Below are 20,386 nucleotides of genomic sequence, written 5' to 3' on the forward strand. Positions count from 1 at the left end.
TACCGTTCTTTTTTGAGGACCACGACTACCTCTACTCGGCAGGTAAACTGTTTTGATTATATATATAATCAAAACAGCTTACCTGCCGAGTAGCGCGCCGTTCAGTAAACGAAAGAGAGCAATGACCCCTCTGTCAACAACGGGCAACTGGTATACGACGCGTCTACATTCCCTATACTGCGGTATAGGTAAGTGAAACACTCGCACATGTTCTGCGGATAATGGAACCCCGTTGAAGTTGCACACAAACCCTTCTCCCCGAGCCACTTGCGGATCTCCTCCTCTCCCCGAGTCTAACAGACCTGCGGCACCTTGAAAAGTCGCGAAGCGTCGTTTACGAAAATCTCCAGCGGAGACGACTGCCCGCCGACGTATGTTGAGCAAACAAAACAAAAAGGAAACCTCTCTCGGGGTGAGGCACGAGGCCGCGCGGAAACGACCCCCGCCGCCTTAACAGCCAACGCAGTGCCGGTGGCCGAAAGCTGGGGAAGCGTTTGACTACATGGATTGATATTGATGGTGCCGGTGACCTCGAGACCCGAGGCGGGAAGGAGCTATGCGGGAAGGAGCTGTACAACTTGGCATCCTAGGACTTTTTAACTTGTCTTCTCCCTTTTTTCGTTTCCCCTACTACTACTACTACTACTACTACTACTACTACTACTACTACTACTACTACTACTACTACTACTACTACTACTACTAGTAGTAGTAGTAGTAGTAGTAGTAGTAGTAGTAGTTGTAGTTGTAGTAGTAGTAGTGGTAGTAGTAGTACCACTATTGTATACAGTTGAGTCGCGCCACATACAAGCTGCAGCCTGGACAATGAACCAGTACTCCTTAGGAGCGTTGACCCCAACAGCTACATGTAGGGTCTGCGCAAGGTCGCCTCCCAAAGAAACCACCGCCAGGGCCACAAGGCGTATCAGTACAAAGCTGCTGCGCCTTAGAGAAATCACCCATAACGAAGGAACCAAAAGCATTCCGATATATTGGGTTAAATGTAAGGAACCTACTTGGTTGGCGTTTGGTTATGCAGTGTGATTTGGTGTTTCTTTAATCGGTCTGCCTATGACAGTTAACTAGTCCTTACCAGTGGTAGAGTTTTACGAAGTGGTATAACACCTTTTGCCTGCGCTATCGCGGCTTCGCTAAAAAATAAATAAATAAATAAATAAATAAATAAATAAATAAATAAATAAATAATGAAACGAGATAACTGGGAAACATAATGAAATATTTATTAGTTAGGTGTTTTCTAACCAAACTGATTTCACTTGAACGCTCGCTTTCGAGAAACAGCGATGTATCAAATTCAATCAATCAATCAAAATTCAAGCCCTCGTAGTGCTCCTACTTTATTACATTACCTTGTTCGCGCCGGTGATTTCTATTGACTCTATGGTTACTTCCACTTAGTTTTTTAATCGTTCCAATCCTCAACGATATACACGTGGTATTATAAAAAGGGCTCGACGCAAACACGTCTGAAATAGACAGGAATTTCTGCTGAAGAATAAAGAAAGAAGTGCCTAGGCCATTACAGACCCAGAGTATACAACACAGACTTAAAGAGAGAAAAAGAAAAGCAATAGACAGCCATTCAGTACAGAAATGCCAAACCAAACCAAGCCAAAAAACTTTACACAGCCTTGTACCGGCGAGATGCACAGCGGCAGTACGTGACATTTTCCGTGACAAACGCGGGAGAGTGGTTAGAAATTAACCGTTGTTTTGCCGGCCATCACGACGGCCATGACCACGGCGTCGGAATCCGCATTCTTTCTTAAGCGCTGTGTGACAGCGGCGCCTTTGTCGCCCTTGGGACCACGTTCGTCCAACTTTCACAAAACCGAAACAGTTCTTTCTTCAGCGGCCTCGCAATAACCGTGCTCGTTATTTCCGGGTAGAGAGATAGGGAAAGGGAAAGGCGAGCAGTGTACGCCTCGTTTGCTGCCCTACGCAATGCGAAGCGACGTTAAAGGATGGAAAGAAGAAAGCATCATAATTGTCCGTAAAAACTGCATGGGTTGCTTTTCAGTCTGCTTCGTTTTGGTAGGTTCTTACTGGCAGTAATGTCACGAATATGCATTGAATGCACATATTCACGTCTCATTTCTGTGTTTGCCTCTAAGGTATATATATATATATATATATATATATATATATATATATATATATATATATATATATATATATATATATATATATATATATATATATATATATATATATATATATATATGCATTGTATATACATATGAATACGTGCCCGTTTGTCCCATATCCGTAGTATGCGTGTGCACATCTGTGACGCATCATTTGTACAGGTTGTTGCATATACATTGCATTGTCTATATAAGTCTATGCCTGCATGAAAGTCAGCTGTGTGGATTACTGTTGCGCGATTCGTGTGAAGCTACAGCAGTGCACCGGATATGTCTAGTAATTAATGTGGAATTATAGGCCACCGAAAACGCATCTTTCAAGCCGTGTACACAATTCGGAGTACATTGAAGTGTTCGTTACCGCATCTCGGTTGTTTGTGAAAGAACCATTTTTTTCCTTCTTCTAAGCGCACACGCAAACGGTCAATGAGGCAATGTCGATTTTAGACATTCCAGCAATGCTTGTCCTCTCGTCTGGTCTCACCTCCCTACCTTCCCTTTCCTTGCTTTCTCTCTCTCTCTCTCTCTGAGCACTGCCCGCGTGGTTTTTAGAGTCACTGACGCACGAGCCCATGGTCGAACAATCTTTCGTCTTCGAGCATGATTTTAAGCAGAGTATATATAACACACAGTCCGAACGATGTCACGCTGCATGATGATAAGGACAAAGACGCAGGATGTGTTCCAGTGTTTCCGAAGTGAGCAAGTTCGTCCTTTATGGCGTTTTCAGGATGCTGCGTACCCCGCTCGCTATAATATACGCATATACTTAAAGGAACGTAAGTACGTACAGCAAATACACATCGCTGCGAGAAATTGTATTGATAGAATACCGAATCCTCCTAACTCCGGACTTGAAGGAGACACGTGAAAGTCGCCTTTCTATAGGTATCCGTACTTCCGGGATAGGGGCACTCCAAAGAGTCGCATCGTAAATCTCGCAGGCATATGGAACGCTACATGACATGTGCATATCGCGTGAAACATTAGCATTATAGGTGGGGCAAGGCTGGAGAAACCTTGCTAGGCTAACCATAACTGAGCTCGCTCGCTCGCTCGCTCGCTCACTCACTCACTCACTCACTCACTCACTCACTCACTCACTCACTCACTCACTCACTCACTCACTCACTCACTCACTCACTCACTCACTCACTCACTCACTCACTCCACTCCACTCCACTCCACTCCCACTCCACTCCACTCCCACTCCACTCCACTCCACTCCACTCCACTCCCACTCCACTCTGCGCCTTTTGGCCCTTCGGCGTGTGTTTTCTATGGGCTGTTAGCTTTATTCCGTCTTACGTGGCTCGCTGTTCCATACGCTCACAAACTAGCAGAAATTAACTACCTCGAACACAACGTCAACTACACGCGTTCTCCACGCTGTACGCGCCGCCGCGGTTAGCCTTCAGCATGGAACGCGAGTGAGCCCGGAAAACGAGGGACATAAATAGAACGATAACCAAAAGAGGTTCACATAGTTTTAAGTCTGCCGTGACACGTCCACTCTCGGCGCCAGAAAATTCAAGAAAGAAAGAAAAAAAGAAAGGGGGAGAAGTAAAAGAAAGAAAGAAAGAAAGAAAGAAAGAAAAGCAGCGGCAACTGGCGTTCAGTTCGCTGCAGCGAAAAAATTTCCCTTCTCCCAGCGGGGTTCGCAACTGACAGAACTTTTTATTTCATTTTATTTTATTTTATTTTTAAAAAAAATAAAGCACAGCCCTGACGTTCGCGCGGACTAGGCCTGGGCTTGTCCCATCGTAAGCAGGAATAACGACGGATTAGCGCGGCTGTTTTATACCACCGCAGAATGCGCCACCACTGAGGAGGAGGAGGAGGAGGAGGAGGAGAACTGATCACTGGAGCACGCAAGCAAGCTGGCTGCGACCGTGTGTCCGAAAAAAAAAAAAGAAAGGTCACTCTCGCAACCAGCGGCCGAGTGAGAAGGCGCCGGAATTCTCCGCGCTTTATGGAAAAAAAAGAAAGAAAGGTGCACCTAAAGAGAAAGGAGAGAAAACGTATAGCGAAGAACGCGACGTAAAGCTGTTAATTTTTATGTCCCCGAATAAAAGGACAAAGATGGACTCTAGAGGGTTAGCACTGGGAGAGCGGAGGGGAGGGAAGGGGGAGAGGGGGCTGACGGGGGAGGGGAATACAGCAGCCATCCAGCACAGTATATAACAAACAGAAATAAATAAAAGACCAACAACTCGCGCGGTTCTCGTCGTGATCGGGCAATAATCGGGACGGCGTGTTGCACTTACCTGTTTCGTGTACGTCCTGTAACGAACGTCGCTGCCGGATTCGGGGGGTGTCTGCGGGAGGAAAGAAAAGAAATAATTAGAGAAAAGAAAAGAAAAGAACGGAATGGAGAGCGCGCGATGTTCGGTGGACACGAGGCGAAACAGTCAAAACGGGTGCCCCGTCGTAAAACCGCGGGCAGATTTCTCTGGACTTGCGCGAGGCGAGGAGTCCTGAGGACAAGAACTTGACGCATTCTTTCGCGCGTGCTAACTATGTGCCATGGCCAGAAACAGTAGCCGAGGCTGCGAGAATGCGAGAGAGAGAGTGAGAGAGAGCGGGAAGACAGGGAGGTTAACCAGAGATTATCTTTGGTTGGCTACCCTGTGCTGGGGGAGGGGCAAGGGGATGCAACAGGTGAGGAAGAAAGAAGGTTAAAAAAAAGGAAAAGAAAAACCTAAACACACACACGCACGTACACACGAACAATTTCTGTGGGAACTGCCACGCACGAGAATGTGAGCGTCCGCTGCCAAGTATGTACCTCAACAGGATATGAAAACTGAGGAGTCGAGAAGGTGAGGTGGGAGGGTGGGGGAGGGGGTGCATAGACACGTATGATCGTATACGTACGCGCTGACTTGAGTTCGAGAGAGAAGGAGGAGGCAGAGGACAAGCGCACTAGAAAAGTGGGTTCAGTAATAATGTAATTGTGGGGCTTTACGTGCCAAAACCACTTTCTGATTATGAGGCACGCCGTAGTGGAGGACTCCGGAAATTTCGACCACCTGGGGTTCTTTACCGTGCACCTAAATCTAACTACACGGGTGTTTTCGCATTGCGCCCCCATCGAAATGCGGCCGCCGTGGCCGGGATTCGATCCCGCGACCTTGTGCTCAGCAGCCCAACACCATAGCCATTGAGCAACCGCGGCGGGTAAAAGTGGGTTCAAGGGAATGGAGGTTGGAGTAAGGGGACTTGCACTGCCAGTGAATGTTTGCTCACGGTGTCAAAGTCAACTATCAGAGTCAGCGTCGACTATTTTGTACAAGGCCCAAAGTAAGATGACAAGGGAAATTGTAGAGGCCTAGAAAATTGCAAAAATGAAGGCGAAGTGCGCGACCATGCTCTCGGTGTGGACACGTGGGAAAAATATATGCAATTTATTGGCTTGTCGCTACAGCCTTTGCAGGGTATGTTTTGATAATGCCGTGCACGGCTCTTCGATATCTACCACTGAACGTTATATATGTTATTACTTTAATATGTATATGTATAATTCACATTTGACTGCAAGACAGCAGATAGTATACGTAGATACGGACAGGCAACGACATGTACATTCTTCGCGCTGGTTACGCCACAAGAGACACGAAAACGAAAAAAAAAAAGGAAGAAAGGGATCGCGACGGCGCCCTGAAATTTCGGTGCCAGCTCGGCCTGACGTCATTGATTTAGACAGGGCCTAACTATATATATATAGGTATACATATAGGTAATAGCGTATCGTAGGTAATAGGTAATAGCGTATCGGTAAGGAGGTATTACATCGCATTTTAAAGTCACCAGAGACATTTTTATTATTATTGTATGCTACTTAGGAGATGTCGGATATGTTTGGCGCTGGCTACTCTTTTTCAAATGGAGATTAAAAACAACATAGAATTCACTTAAACGCATTAAAACTCCAAGTCATAAAAGCACTAAGTCCGTTAACGTAGGTGCACCAAAGGGAACACAATGCCCGGTCACATACCTAAACTACAATCAGGGTGCATAAGAAAGCACGGATTAGAATCAAGTGGAAGCGCATGAATCCAGGCATCAGAGGTTGAACCTGTGGCACTACTTCGAGAACTTTTTCTGCTCCAAAGCGGCCAGTTTGTGTGTGTGTGTGTGTGTGTGTGTGTGTGTGTGTGTGTGTGTGTGTGTGTGTGTGTGTGTGTGTGTGTGAGGGGGGGGGACACAGAAAGCTATGACGTCGCTGAGGTTTTGAAATCTGGCGTTTAGGCTTTCGCACAATAATTCACAAAAGTGAAACACAGCCCTCATTTCCTCCAGTAATAAATAACCTAACCTCCCCTCCCCCCCACCCAACCCCATTTTTTGCAACATGCATGAAAGCAGTTTTGAAAAAAAAAAAAACTTTACAAGTCTAAAATAATGAGTGTGGCTCTTTGATGTCTTGCAACTTTGACAAGCGCACGCCTTATACGGGGCAAATGAACGTAGAACGCTACTTTCTTTTGTCTCGCCTAAGCATTGAGCTTGTCAAACCTGCAAGTGTGTATCAACCAAATAGCGAATCGGGGCGTTCTATTAACCTCCGATACCCCTCTTACGCTCTTAGCGGTAAGAAAACGAAAGTGTTACTAGACTCGACCAACGTAACAATGCGCACGCAACGGTTGAGCGAACATTTAATTCGAATAGGGGGCAGATATCGCCGGTGAATGAAGGTCTCTCGGAACACCGATGTCATCGAGGTATAAGACTTCGCATGACTTCACACCGCCTTGACTGGCAAGGCCACGGACCCACGGCGTAATGTGTGGTGCACGCATTCTTCACCGAGTGGTGGTCATGCATGTAAGCGTCATGCGTGACTGAAGAAAGGCGACGAACGCGGTGTGGCACGAATAATGAATGGCTCGTACAGACAGAGAGAGAACCCACGTGTGCGTAGCGAGAGTTGAGCGCCATGTTTCAAGGGTGCACGCAGGACACGCTTACGTGGCGGTCGGGACACGTTTGTGGCAGTTCGCTGCCTTTCGTTCGTTAAAAAAAAAAAGCAAAAAAAAATCTTGGCCGACAAAAGGCGCCGCGCCATTCTTCTATGATTATAGCTAAAAGCGTTTGTCGAAACAAACGAAGCAACGTATAAGGAGCACTTTTTGTTGCTCAGCCCTTAAGGTAAAGGGTTGTGTCCCGTTCGTGGAATATCTGGTGATTCACAGCCATCGATAGGTGTCTAGTTATGTGGACATCTATGTGTCGATATTTAGCTATAGATAACTATGTATCGGCAGCTGTCAAGAGAGCTCCGAAGTATTGGGACAAGGTATACTTCACTGCGTACATACCGTGTAGAGAGTTTCAGCATGTCCTTCTACTATGCGGGGTGATCACTTTTTTTTTTTAAGTTTTGAACAATTTTCAAACATCACCCGCCGTGGTTGCTTAGTGGCTATGGTGTTGGGCTGCTAAGCACGAGGTCGCGGGATCGAATCCCGGCCACGGCGGCCGCATTTCGATGGGGCCGAAATGCGAAAACGTCCGTGTACTTAGATTTAGGCGCACGTTACGGAACCCCGGGTGGTCCAAATTTTCGTAGTTCCCCACTACGGCGTGCCTCATAATCAGGAAGTGGTGTTGGCACGTAAAAACCCATAATTTAATTTAAATTTTCAAACATCACCTGTGGCAGGTAGGATAATTCTTGTCCTTGAGCTGGATTACTCGAACAAGCGTATACTATAGCACGAGAAATCGAAACACATATTCAACTGATTAACGAAAATTCACTCATTCGCGGCACATATTGCAATTTACGAATTGCGTAGCCGGTGCGTTTGCAAGACGTATCCGCTTGAAATGTATTTCCAGCATTGTACCAGTTTCGAGATGTTTCCCAAAGTGAAGGACAAAATACATGGGCATCCCTGTTACTTTGTGGCTTCAACGCATAAAAGAGTGTTTTGTTAAGAAAGTAAGTTGAACAACACTTTTATGGTGAATATGTCAAAACTGGTGTCATTTGGAAATTCATTCCAAGTGAATATGCCTCACCGGCTACAATTCGTAAACTTCAATAGCTGTCGTAATGTAATTAGGAATTTTATAGGTGAAGTTTTGTTAATAAGTTGAATGTGGGTGTTTCAATTTCTCGTACAAGTAAGGCCCGTCTCGCTCAATAATCCAGCTCAAGGACTAGAATTATCTTATCTGCAACAGACGTGAAGCGGTCTGCTCCAGCAGAGTCATAGGAGAAGAGAAGTAGAGGGAAGAGGCTACCAGATCGGATGAGATTAAAATGGGGGACGACACCCGTCTTTTTACATATGTGTCTAAGTCAACCGCTTTAGGAACGCTACAAGACAATTTGTTAAAAATTTCTTAACACTTAAAAATGATCACCCCGTATATGATTGCTGGCGCAAGATGTTATTGCGGCTGAACAAACCGGCACGAGGTGTCGCTACCAGCACTGCTGCTGCTATCGATGTCTCCGCTCTTCCGGTATTCCGTAAACTCTAGAGCGTTTACAAACTCGCTAAAAGTCTGTAATACCAAAAGGTATTTAGCTTGTCCGTGTAATTGTAGTTGGTCACTGCAATAAAAGCTCCATGTCGTCTCGGTCAAAACTAAAGTCTGTGCCACAAGGTGGCGCCTCCAACGCGACTGCTCAAGCTTACGTGTCCGGCATTGCGTCATTCCGTAAACTGTAATCGGTTTATGGGACACGTACGCTCAAACTCTCTAATATATAGAACTTTAGCTTGTCGGTAAACATATTGTCGTTTACGGACTACCGAGTTACCAGAGCCGTGGACGGTACTAGAAATGACGGTGGTGACATCTTGTGATAATTTACCCAACTACAAGGAGTCTGAAACTGTTTTGCTTTGCGCGAGCCTTTTCTTCAAAGAAAAATATTCTAAAATTGATGATGATTACGTCGCTATCGACGCTTTGCACTCGCAGTTAAGCAGATTAGGTCGCTGCAGTATATTCCTCTGTGTGCGCTCTGGTTAAACACTGCATCACAAGATGACGCTACCAACATTGTTGCTTAAGTAGTGTTGCCGTCCATGTTTCCGGTAACCTGGTATTCCCCAAAGGCTAACACTATTGAAAAAAAAAAAAGCTAAGCCTCGCTTAATAGAGGATTAACTTGCACCCTTCACGGAAGCTTCATGGAATGCAAGGTTTCCATTGAAATCTACATGATAAGCGTCGTTGGTGGCGCCATCTGATGGTGCTAAGTTTAACCAGAGGAAACACAAAGCTAACATTGCAGTGACCAACCATACTCCACTTAGCTTCTGGTGTAAAAGCGTCGACAGCGATGTAATCGTCAGATGTACGGGCCGCTTTCCCTTTTTTTTTTCCTCCAACGTGTACAACCACGTAACACAATAGCGCCTTTTGACTCGTTGTGGTTGGACGATGCGTCACAAGATGGCACTACCGGCTTCGCTGCTCTCACCCCCACGTGACCCGCATCTCCGACGTTACCGGTATACCCTAAACTGTGATACCTGTTCTTTTTTTTTCTTTTTTTATGTGAAGCATACTAGCCGCACAACCACGCTCTTCCTTGCTGCGCCGCGCGCGGCCGCGTAGCTGCCATATGACGTCATAACAGCTGCAAAAGCGGAGGCTCAACTCGTGCGCTCGCTTGCGGCCGCGTAGCTACACATAGCCGGGTCTCAGCTCGTGCGTTCGCCTGCATGAGTTTGTTTCTTCGTCTAGCCGAGCCAAATATAGCCAAGCAACAGCAGTTCACCATACTAAACAGTGGTTCAACAACTACAAATAAAGGCTTGTGTGCTTCGCATCCTGTGCTTAACCTTAGCTAAGCCACAGCCATTTTTTTTTTTTAGGGGCACGCTAAAACTCTCTAATGCTGTAACCGCACTACCGACGACAACAATGGAGAAGGCAAGCACGACGCACCATGCGTTTGGGCGGCCTCATGAGCGGCCTGTGGGCGCCGTTCATCTTGGAGTAGAGGCCGCACGCGTTGCACAAGTAGTGTCCCGTGCAGTCGCGCCGCCATAGGGGCGTCGAAACGGCGCCGCAGTTGACGCACTCCTTGCTCTCGTTGCCGTAGAACTCCTGTAGCCGCTCTGCGAACACAAGTGCGCGTACACGTCAGGAGCTGCAGTGCCGAGTAGGCGGTTGAATGCAGCACGCACATATATCTCTCTCACGTGTGCAAGCCGTGACTTTTTTTTCACTCGATCGTCTCTGCCCGTATTTCCTGTCTGTTTTCTCTCTCTCTCTCTCTCTCTCTCTCTTACGTTTCCAGCGATTGTTCTCATGGTATGAACTCAACGCAGGGAAATTTATGGCCGCTAATCACCTGACTCGAGAGGCGTGCGCAACAGCTGGTGCATTAGGTCTGTTTACTGCAACGCGAACTGTGAAGTCCAAAAAAAAAGAAAGCAGTACAAAATTTTTTTGAGCTGCCTTGTTCAAAAACATTCCGAGTCGAATATGATAAGAGCGAAATCTCCTCGTCAGGAATTAGTCCGCTACCCAGGCTAGACACTTATTAAAACTGACACTTCGTAATATACGCAGCTCGAATATGTACGCCAGCATGGGAAGCAACAATAAGATGCAGAACGAAACAGACAGCAGCGTAGATAAGTTTAGACAAATAAATTAAATGTTAGTCGTACCTGTGCGCACAGGGATAATGATCATCAGTGTACGGGCTCCTGACATTGGCCCAGGTGGCGCGTCGGAGCACGAACAATCAGCGCCTCTCGTAGCAGGATAAGCAAACACTGTCACGTACGGACGTGCATGGTCTGTGCCCGCGTTTTGCTATAGCATCGAAACTGCGCGCGCGCCGTTGCCTACAGAGCAACAGAAATGACGCGAATTTCGATTTTTGACTTTAAGCCAATAGCAAAGCTAATCCGAACTGCCGTGGTTGATCACTGGCTATGGTGTTACGCTGCTGAGCACGAGGTCGCGGGATCGAATCCCCGCCACGGCGGCCGCGTTTCGGTGGGGGGCGAAATGCGAAAACACCCGTGCACTTAGATTTAGGTGCACGTTGAACAACCCCAGGTGGTCAAAATTTCCGGAGTCCTCCACCACGGCGTGCCTCATGATCAGGAAGCGGTTTGGCCACGTAAAACCCCATAAATTTAATTCTTTTTTAAAAATTAATTTGTTCCACCTATATGAAAAATGTGGCACGCCGCATGAAGAGGATCAGAGCGTGAAAGTCGCCGGCATCTCTGTGCTGCAGAGTAGCGACACTCCCGGCGCTGAAAACACACCCAAAGTGTTTCAACGGACGTCACCACGCCTTACGTGATATTGTACTTTGACATAACAGTCCAGTCAAATCTGCAAGCGCGACTCGGCTCTTTATTCGTGTAGTTCACTCTTTAGTTGGTAGTGCTCCGACGCTCTTTCGAGCCTTCACTTTTCGCCCGCTTTAGCGGGATCAAATTGATTAGCCGCTTTTCGAGTCAATGTGCAGAGGTAACGATAATGTGTGCCCCCTTATATTCACGCCAGTAAAATGTCAACGCGTTTCGCTGGAGTACTACTAGTGTGACCGCACTTCGATGAACGCGAAATGCAAAACTGAGATTTCGAGGCGAATTAAGGTCAGCATGAATACGAAAATTGGTTCTGCGGACCGCCTCACAGCCCATAGGACCTCTGGCGCATAATTATGTATTGAACGCTCTCGCAAGTCGCTGACAGTGATCACACTCCGAGCTAAAGTAACTAAAGAATATCAATGGATCAACTCAAGTTACAAATCACAGTGAGTGGCTCCAAAATACAGTCGCGCAACAAGTTGTTAGGCTCCTTTTTTTCATATTCTTGTTTGTTTGTTTGTTTGTTCGTCCGTAGCAGATTGTATTTACAAACGCTTGTCCGCGTGATCCCAATGCGTAATCTTTATATCAATTGTATTTACTTCGGGTCACGGGGCCACACTGAAGTTACCGTAGCCGTTACCGTTATTTTCGCAGCTGAAAAAAGTCTCACCATGGCCTAGAAGGTGGAAGCTGCAGTTGCAGGTATTTTCGCAGAAGTTGCCATCTGCGTTCATAAAAATGAAGACCAATCACCCATATCGCAATCACAACAAACAGGGCTTTCGCCGAAAACAAGACATGGTGCATTAAGTTAAAAGTATTTTATGCGCCAGAACTATGCGATCTGATTATAAAGCATGCTGTAGTGAGGTGCTCCGGATTAATTTTGAACACCGGGACTTCTTTAACGCGCGCCTGAATCTAACTCTAATCTAACTACACGCGCATTCTGTATTTTTTATTTTTTTTTGCATTTCGCCCTGGTCGAAATGCAGCCGTGCCATGGCTGCGATTCGAACCCACGACCTTGATTTCCGCAGCGCTACGTCACAGCCGCTGGGTTACCACGTACGACGGGTGCTATATGGTACACTACAACAGACTACATTTTCTCTCTACAGACTGCAAAGCAACGCCATCATTTACCGTGATGCTCAAATTTAGGGCGCGAGAGAACGACGTTAACACGAGATACGACTGGGGCGACGCCTCTGGCAAACTCCCGCACTATCCCCTCGTGACGTCACAGGTTTCCGCAAAAAGGAGAAGGAACTGCATTGCATTCGCAGCTAGACGAAAAGCTCGTCCTGGCAACATTGGTGTTGACTTTTCTCGTGTGTACAAAAAAAAAATCAGTAACGCGAATATACAGGCAGACTCGTGACTTCATGCTCACGTCCTCCACACCGCTGTTAGGACGTGAAATACACAAAAAAAAAGAAAACTCCACATATATGCATATATGCCACTCTGAGCAATTGATACGTGAAAGATGGCGAAGCTACACACACATACATAGGCCAATTCTCGCACACCCTGCGTCGAAACTACGCGGGGGTCTGTTTGCTGGCTCGCTGTAACATAATTGACACCCTTCAATATGAATAACGGTGTAAATAGGTGTATAACTCGCATTCTAACACAGCTGTTTTTTCTGTAAGGGTGTAAATTATCTTACACTGTTTTCTTAGTTACGATTCAACACCGACCCGATCTCCTTCCTCTCACCCCCCTCCCCACATTATTCCGTGGTCATACGGCCGCTCCGGGGCTCCAACGAGGGCTGCGTTGCTGGACCACGCCGTCAGCCCGTAACCACGGAGCCCGTGCACCGCCGCGGACGCAACACGAGAAGCAAGAATTAAGGCAAAAGGACGGAGGACTGTAGGCGAATTGGTACGGCAACACCTTCGTTTGCGTCACTTCGCGCTACAAACCAGTAATGAGAATGAATTATTATCCTGGAAAACAAAATGAGCAAAGAATTTGTTGACTCGATTAAGATATACACACGATAACGTTTATAATGATCGCTAATTACGTTTCAAAGCGAAAATGCTTTTCTGGCTGTTCTGCGATTGACTCGCGATATCCGAGCACGCCGTCGCCGCACGCCGTCGCCGCATGAGAACGGTTGCGCAAGCCACCTCAAGAGCTTCGCCGTGACAAGTGGACTTTGGCTGTGCGCGCTCTGCGCTAACGAGCCCACCTATAGCTTTCGCCGAAAGCACGGTTGCTTCAGTCTCGAAAGGTTCCATCTGCCAGTCTAACCATGATTTAATGTGCGCAGACACAGTCTGTCAATGAGGCACGTAAGAGCGCATACGGAAGATTTAGCGTTTTCCCTGCAGCTATAGTGTCGCCTCAAAGTTATGAGAAAAGCAAAAAACGGAAGACAGACGGATGTCTTCTGCAACTCTGCGCGTTATAAATGGCTCCACTTGATCCCCTTTCGTACATGCGCGAGAAACGTTATGTACCATATAGCGAGCAGGTGCTCGAGGCGGGCTCGGTTATACGCCGCGCTGTGCGCAGCTGTTCAAAGGTGGCGGATGGGAAATGCGCCGCTTCCTAGAGAGGCATTCCCTGCTTGCGCAAAATGCCGTTCCCTGGAAGCCTGCGTAGCATGCGTGCGGCAGAATGCGGAATCCGAGCTGCAGACGGCGCGCGTCGGATCTCGGCCGTACACGACGACGATTGCGCAATCGGCGGTCACGTGACTCGCTCGCGGAAACGCGAACTGCGTTCCGCGCTTGCGCGTGCGAGGTTTCGGTATAGAAGCAATAATGTAGAATTGAATTATGGGGTTTTACGTGCCAAAACCACTTTTTGATTATGAGGCACGCCGTAGTGGAGGACTCCGGAAATTTCGACCACCTGGGATTCTTTAACGTGCACCTAAATCTAAGTACACGGGTGTTTTCGCCTTTCGCCCCCATCGAAATGCGGCCGCCGTGGCCGTGATTCGATCCCGCGACCTCGTGCTCAGCAGCCCAACACCATGGCCACTGAGCAACCACGGCGGGCCGCAGCAATAATGTAGAAGCGCGGTTTTGGGCATCGAACTTCCTACACAAAAAAAATTACTGGAGGGATCTCGGAGAAGAAGGGGAAAGAGGGAGAGCTCGAGTTTGTTAATCATCGCCACGTAAAGCCAACAAGACAATGAAGCTACGGGAGTCATCGGGGAAATTAACTGTAGTTGAAATTGGGATGTGGAAAATAATGAAGAAAAGGGGAAATGAAAGCGGATGAAAAGATTACTTGTCGCCGGTGGGAGTCAAACACACGGTTGTCACGATTAAGATGGTACAGCATCTGAAAGCATTGAATGTACGACAACAACAACAAAAAGAAGGCAGTTTTTCTCAAGCTGTCTTTCACGAAAATCCTCAGGTGCTGGCATATCAAGGGGAGTCCGCGCGGATGTGCCCTCGTGATCACTGTGCTATCGACAACAATCGCCCACCGAAACACGAGCAGCACGTCCGGCGGTGCACTTGTGGGGGTCAATCTGTGACGCGGCGTTCCCTGCTTTCACTGTGTATACATAAAATGTAGAAGGCCTGATGTTCAAACAGGCCTCACATAACGCAAGTCGGCAACAGAGAAAGAGAGAGAGAGAGCAAGGACAGGAAAGCCAGGGAGGTCAACCAGACGACCACCCGGTTTGCCACCCTACACTGGGGGGTGGGCGAAAGGGGAATAGAAAGAGGAAAAGAGGGAGAGAGTGACAAGCTGACTGATGAGTCGACTCATTCAGGCACAGACTGACGCTCGAGTCTGAGTGATCCCGGCTGGTTGAAAAATTTGTTGAGCCCGGCTGAGCAGAATTTTGGCGAGTCTGATTCCGAGTGAGCCCCAAGCAAGGCGCACGCACGCACGCACGCACACATATATAGAAGATGAGTGAGTGTGATTGAGTTCCGTTTACTGTGCCGACCTATGCCCTAGACTTCCAGTGTCTTCCGCAGAACATGACAACCCGCCACGGTGGGTCTTCTGCACGTGGGCATGCCGACGGTCAATGCCTAGCCGCTGCGGTGATAGCGTCTATGTGACCAAAAAATAAAAATAGTTCTTGTCTACTGAGACGTCTGAATGCGTTTTAAGAACTCCTCGTGTTTGTAGTCCATCCGCAGTCATTTCACTGCTATTCATGGTTACATAGCGAAGCCGTAGCTTTGGGACGATAGAACCACACAGTGCAGATGAGTTTGAGTTCAACTGCTTATTTCGTTCTTTGCGAACACCGTCTTTCTCGCTTATTCTAGACTGCGGCTTACGAGCGTGTACGAGGTCGCAGTCCTGGCAGTTGCAGGTGTAACGGCCTTCTATCTTTTATTGGCCAATCTTAGCGCATGCTTTCTTTTTTCTTTCTGTGCTCTGGGTAAAAGAGAGACGAAATACTACACAGAGGCTCATGCGAGCGCGTAATAGAAAGGCCCGTTACGACTGTTTTCGAATCACAGGACTCACCTACCCGTTCAGAGTTCGCATTGTGGCATTATACGTGCAGACGGCGGCACCTACGACGCTATACAGTGCATGACTATCCCGTATAGCCGCTATAACTTCTTCTTAAAGCACTTAAAAAGTTTTGATCATAAATATCTTTATAGTCTATTTAGTGTAGCGGAGAGACACCTGTGCGCTTTCTTGTGTTTTGAATGATTTTGTTCTATTACTGACGTTATTCTGTATGGCGGTTGTCGAGAGAAACATGTGTTTTGAGTGTGCACGTGAGTGTGTTCTTGGTCGATAGTATACACCACGCGCGAGTCATGGGCCTTTCTCGATCTCCCTGTAAATCACATTTATTGCTTGAAATATACTGCCCTGCTTTTCTGTGCATTGTCGGCCGGCATAAAACACCGTTGTACTCGTAGAGGACGTAAACCCCTCTGTCGAACCACTTAATTTGTGTGTTTTTCTTTCAACTATATCCCTAACATCTGATCTCTCTCCCTCTTTCTTGTATCTATCCATCGAAACATACAGGAATCGAATAATTAGTTTCCTTGCCATTGCTACTACGCTTCCTTCTCGCAGGATTTAGTCATGCCGTTCGCTCATTATATTATGATCCCCTTCAGTTTTGACCCACATGGGGTGAACCATGATGCATAATTCGCACGCTAGGAGATGGACTTTCGTTTTGACTTTTTCTTTTCTTTCATATTTCTCCATGAAATATCGATGATACGCAAGGATGTCGTTTATGGTTGGCATTTTCCGTTTTATGCTCCGTTCGCATATTCGACATGAAATGTTCGCTCTACAGGAAGGGCGGTGGTGCACATGTTGAACTCTGACAAGACTCTGCTGCTCCCTTGTTCACAAAGACTACGCATTAGTGGATATATATATATATATATATATATATATATATATATTCATGCCCTATTCGGTTCGGCTGACACCTGTTCCATAGACATGAGGAGTCGACAATGAGAACCACGCGAAAGCACATGTCGGGTAAGTGTCACCGCCGCTTCGGGAATCAACGAGACATTTTCTGGGCCAACATGCGTAGCTTGCATTTGTAAACGCTAGTCTTATGGTATATTTAATTCTCTCTCTCTCTCTCTCTCTCTCTCTCACTCCCTTTAAAATGTAAACTCTATCTATCTATCTATCTATCTATCTATCTATCTATCTATCTATCTATCTATCTATCTATCTATCTATCTATCTATCTATCTATCTATCTATCTATCTAATCTTTTTTTTTTTTCCTTGAAGATTGAAATGGCGTTACGTGCAACGCGTCGCTCGCACTCTCCCTCGTCTTAATGTTCTCTTGTTAACCCTATCTTACCTCACCCTACCGGTTAACCTTGTCTGCAGAGCTCTGACGTAACCATAAACTCATTGAAGAAACGTAGGAGAGAGAGACAGTATACGCCCCGGGCGCACATCGCCGGCGCTCCATAATACACGGAAGCGCCCGACGTCCGCCTCTATATATATTTCGCCGCGTGTACTGAGCGCTCCGTCCCGGTCTCATCAGGCAGAAGGCGTTGGCAATTTCGAACCGAGCGCGAAAAACTATACATGCGCGATGGCTCTCCCAGTATGCGGACTAGGTGCTTTGCGACTGGCTATTAAGCGTGCCGTCTCTCTCTCTCTCTCTCTCTCCCCGCATGCGTTTACCACGCCGTTGCTTGAATTATTCACGACGAAAATGGCGGCGCTATGAGGACACGGAGGTGAGAGAAGGAGAAGGAGTTGCTTCAGCGAGGAGGAGGAAGCGTTTCCGGGTGTACCCACACCGTTCAGGCTCGCCTCCCCCCCCCCCCCCCCTCTTCCCCCTTTACACATCCTCCCTTCTTTGCCGCCTTGCTCTGCCTCCTTTATGCAGCTCTCGGTTCCACATACACACTGCTTGGCCGGCTGACAGCAGTTTTCAAGTTCACGGCTTCTGCTCACCGTGCCGTAGCCGTGGGACTGCACCCGTCTTCATAATCCATATATACTGTATTGAGGAGGCATGGGAGAGGACCGTGGGGGGATACTGCATGATTGAGCGGCAGCTCAAAACATGGAGCGGAAGCCCGCTTGTAAATAGCGCAAGGCAAGATGGCGTACCTGTACAAGCGCGCTTCTTTTCGGGGGGGGGACACGCTTGGCAATGGAAGATGGGACACTTGATGTGAACACCGTAGAAGACTGCGTGTTCTGCCACCACTCGGGGTTTGCGAAAAGAATAAAAGGGATCTAAGATGTGGGTGGAGACACGATTTGTTTTTGTCATTCGGCTTTCCACAAAGAATAACTGGGACACGAATGATGATGGAAACTTAAATGCCGGTTCTGTGCGAAACGTATTCCGTCTTCCTAAATTATAGTTTCCTGCAGTACGTCTGCGCCGTTAGCCGCATGGTGCACCTGCAAACCAACTGGCCAAATTTCGTACTCGCGGGGAACAGCTTGGGGTGGACGCACAAATCAACGTTTGGGCGTACGAAGAAAAAGTTAATAATTTACATGGCTCTACCAACAGTATAGTCTAATGTTCGGCGAAAACTCGTCAGGCGAGGGTAGTACACGTGGTCGAAATAAACAGATCACTCGCCTGAGTATACTACAGGCGTAAATAGAAATAAAAAGGTGACTCTATAGGGCCGTTAAGGGTCCTTTGTTCACGATGAAGAACAACGCAAGGGGATCTATACTATTTGGGCGCATGCCAAGTGTTGGAGAAACGAAGCTACCTGTACTTCCAAAAACCCTGCGCAGGTTTGATCTTCATTGGCCTGTACATATGGCTATTGATTAGTCGACGCCTCGCGAAAGCTTTCTGAGCACCCACTTGAAACCTAGCGGTATACATACTCTTATCGATACTGTCTATCTACCGCACACGTACTTTTTGTCAAGCTGTACTTAAAGTTAATTTTCATAGGGTTTCAGAGGAAGCTTCAGGCGTACACAGAAAGTATACCACGGTAAATTCCACTCGAGATATAGCTATATACGACAACGCTCTGGCGCATCTCATTGTCGTTGACGAACAGAGCTTTATCTTGCACCAAAACGAAGACGATTCCTTCCAGGAGCCGATATCACCGAGCATCTCTCTAAGTTATCGCTCGAGCTAAAAAGAGTAGCCCACAGGTGGACGATATAGATTCCAAAGGTATCAGCCGGTCTTTCGGAGACTCCACGTAACAGACGGCTCCGCTTCCAGACCGCTCGTGGTCGTCCACAGTCTTTTGCGCTCAACTGTCGCTATAGGATGCAGCCGGACATGAAGCACCGCCACCCCGTGCTCAGCATCAGAGTACCGCATATATACTGCGTATTTACGGGATAAGCCACCTGACTTTGTAATGGTGCACGGCTCATCACGCCCATACCGCACGAGGTATATATTACAGGTTCCGTGCAGGTGCTGCTGGAACACCGCCCCCCATCTCTCGTCGGCCCATAAAGCAGTGTAGGCACTTTTGTGCTTCTTGAGGACGACGGGCTTATGTAAACTTCTGCGAGTATTAGTGCAATTACTATTAGACTACACGCGTCAGCGAACTCACCGCTAATTTGCTTCTTTCCTTCCCTCCTCTCTATCCCTGTCATCTTTGTTTTCCCCTTTCCCATTCCCCCTGTGTGGGGTCGCCAACCGGCCGTTATTCTGGTTAACCTCCCCGCCTTTCTGCTTTTCTCTTTCCTTCCTTCATACAGGTGCCGTTAGTATACAGCGATCATCGTGGATTCCTTTAACACTACGTTATGTAGTGCTGCATTACTGACTAAGCGCTGCAGCACGCGGTAAATACCGAGAGAGATAGAGAGAAAGAAATAGAACAGGGCAAAATAAAAAAGAAAAGAAAATTCGCGTTGGTTTCGCTTTCCATGCATGCGCGGCTGCGCCCCCTACTTCCGCTCCAGGGAGGCTGTATAGCACTCGGTGGCGAGTTCCCGCCGGGACGACTGGCGAAGAGAGACAGGCGTCCGCCATGGGAACCTGTTCCCCGAACCGATTTGGGTCATTCAAGCATTGCCGCATGCATAATTCGTGTGCGCGCGCGCGCTCACTGCCGTTCTATTCCCTCCGCGCGACGTCGCGCGGCTCCCGGTCACAACCGCTCCGACGCCAACCGGGCGCCGCATCGGCTGAGAGAGGCGTCGACGCGTTTTTCGGGGTGAAAGTGAGCCTTAAATCACCTGTCCTTCCACCCCCACCCCTACTCCATCCACCCACCCACACTACGCATCCCGCCCGCAACTCGTGTCCCTGTTATGTTGTCTTTCTTTCTTTCTTTCCGTTTTGCTTGTGCTTTTTTTTTTGTCTTTTTAAACTTGCTCGCTCGTTTGCTTTGCTCACCTCGCACTGCCTTGCTTGTTGGCTCGATTTCTTCGCAGCAACCACCCCCACCTCCCACGCCCTCC

General features: G+C 47.6%; 1 protein-coding gene across 3 annotated transcripts in view; it reads right to left on the minus strand.

The window, feature by feature from the left end:
• The window catches only part of LOC135916245 (transcription factor GATA-4-like), a 142,001-nt gene that overhangs the window by 52,931 nt on the left and 68,684 nt on the right, over positions 1-20,386 (minus strand). For 2 of the 3 annotated variants that reach the window (XM_070538798.1, XM_065449560.1), the window contains exons 3-5: positions 12,162-12,215; positions 10,092-10,264; positions 4,436-4,486 (exon numbers count right to left, since the gene is read on the minus strand). In XM_070538798.1, coding sequence (XP_070394899.1) covers positions 4,436-4,486; positions 10,092-10,264; positions 12,162-12,215 — 278 coding nt within the window. The remainder of the gene's footprint in view (positions 1-4,435; positions 4,487-10,091; positions 10,265-12,161; positions 12,216-20,386) is intronic. The other variant, XM_065449559.1, reaches the window with a different exon arrangement.

Source organism: Dermacentor albipictus, chromosome 5 (assembly GCF_038994185.2).
Source record: "Dermacentor albipictus isolate Rhodes 1998 colony chromosome 5, USDA_Dalb.pri_finalv2, whole genome shotgun sequence".
NCBI classification, from domain to species: Eukaryota; Metazoa; Arthropoda; class Arachnida; order Ixodida; family Ixodidae; genus Dermacentor; species Dermacentor albipictus.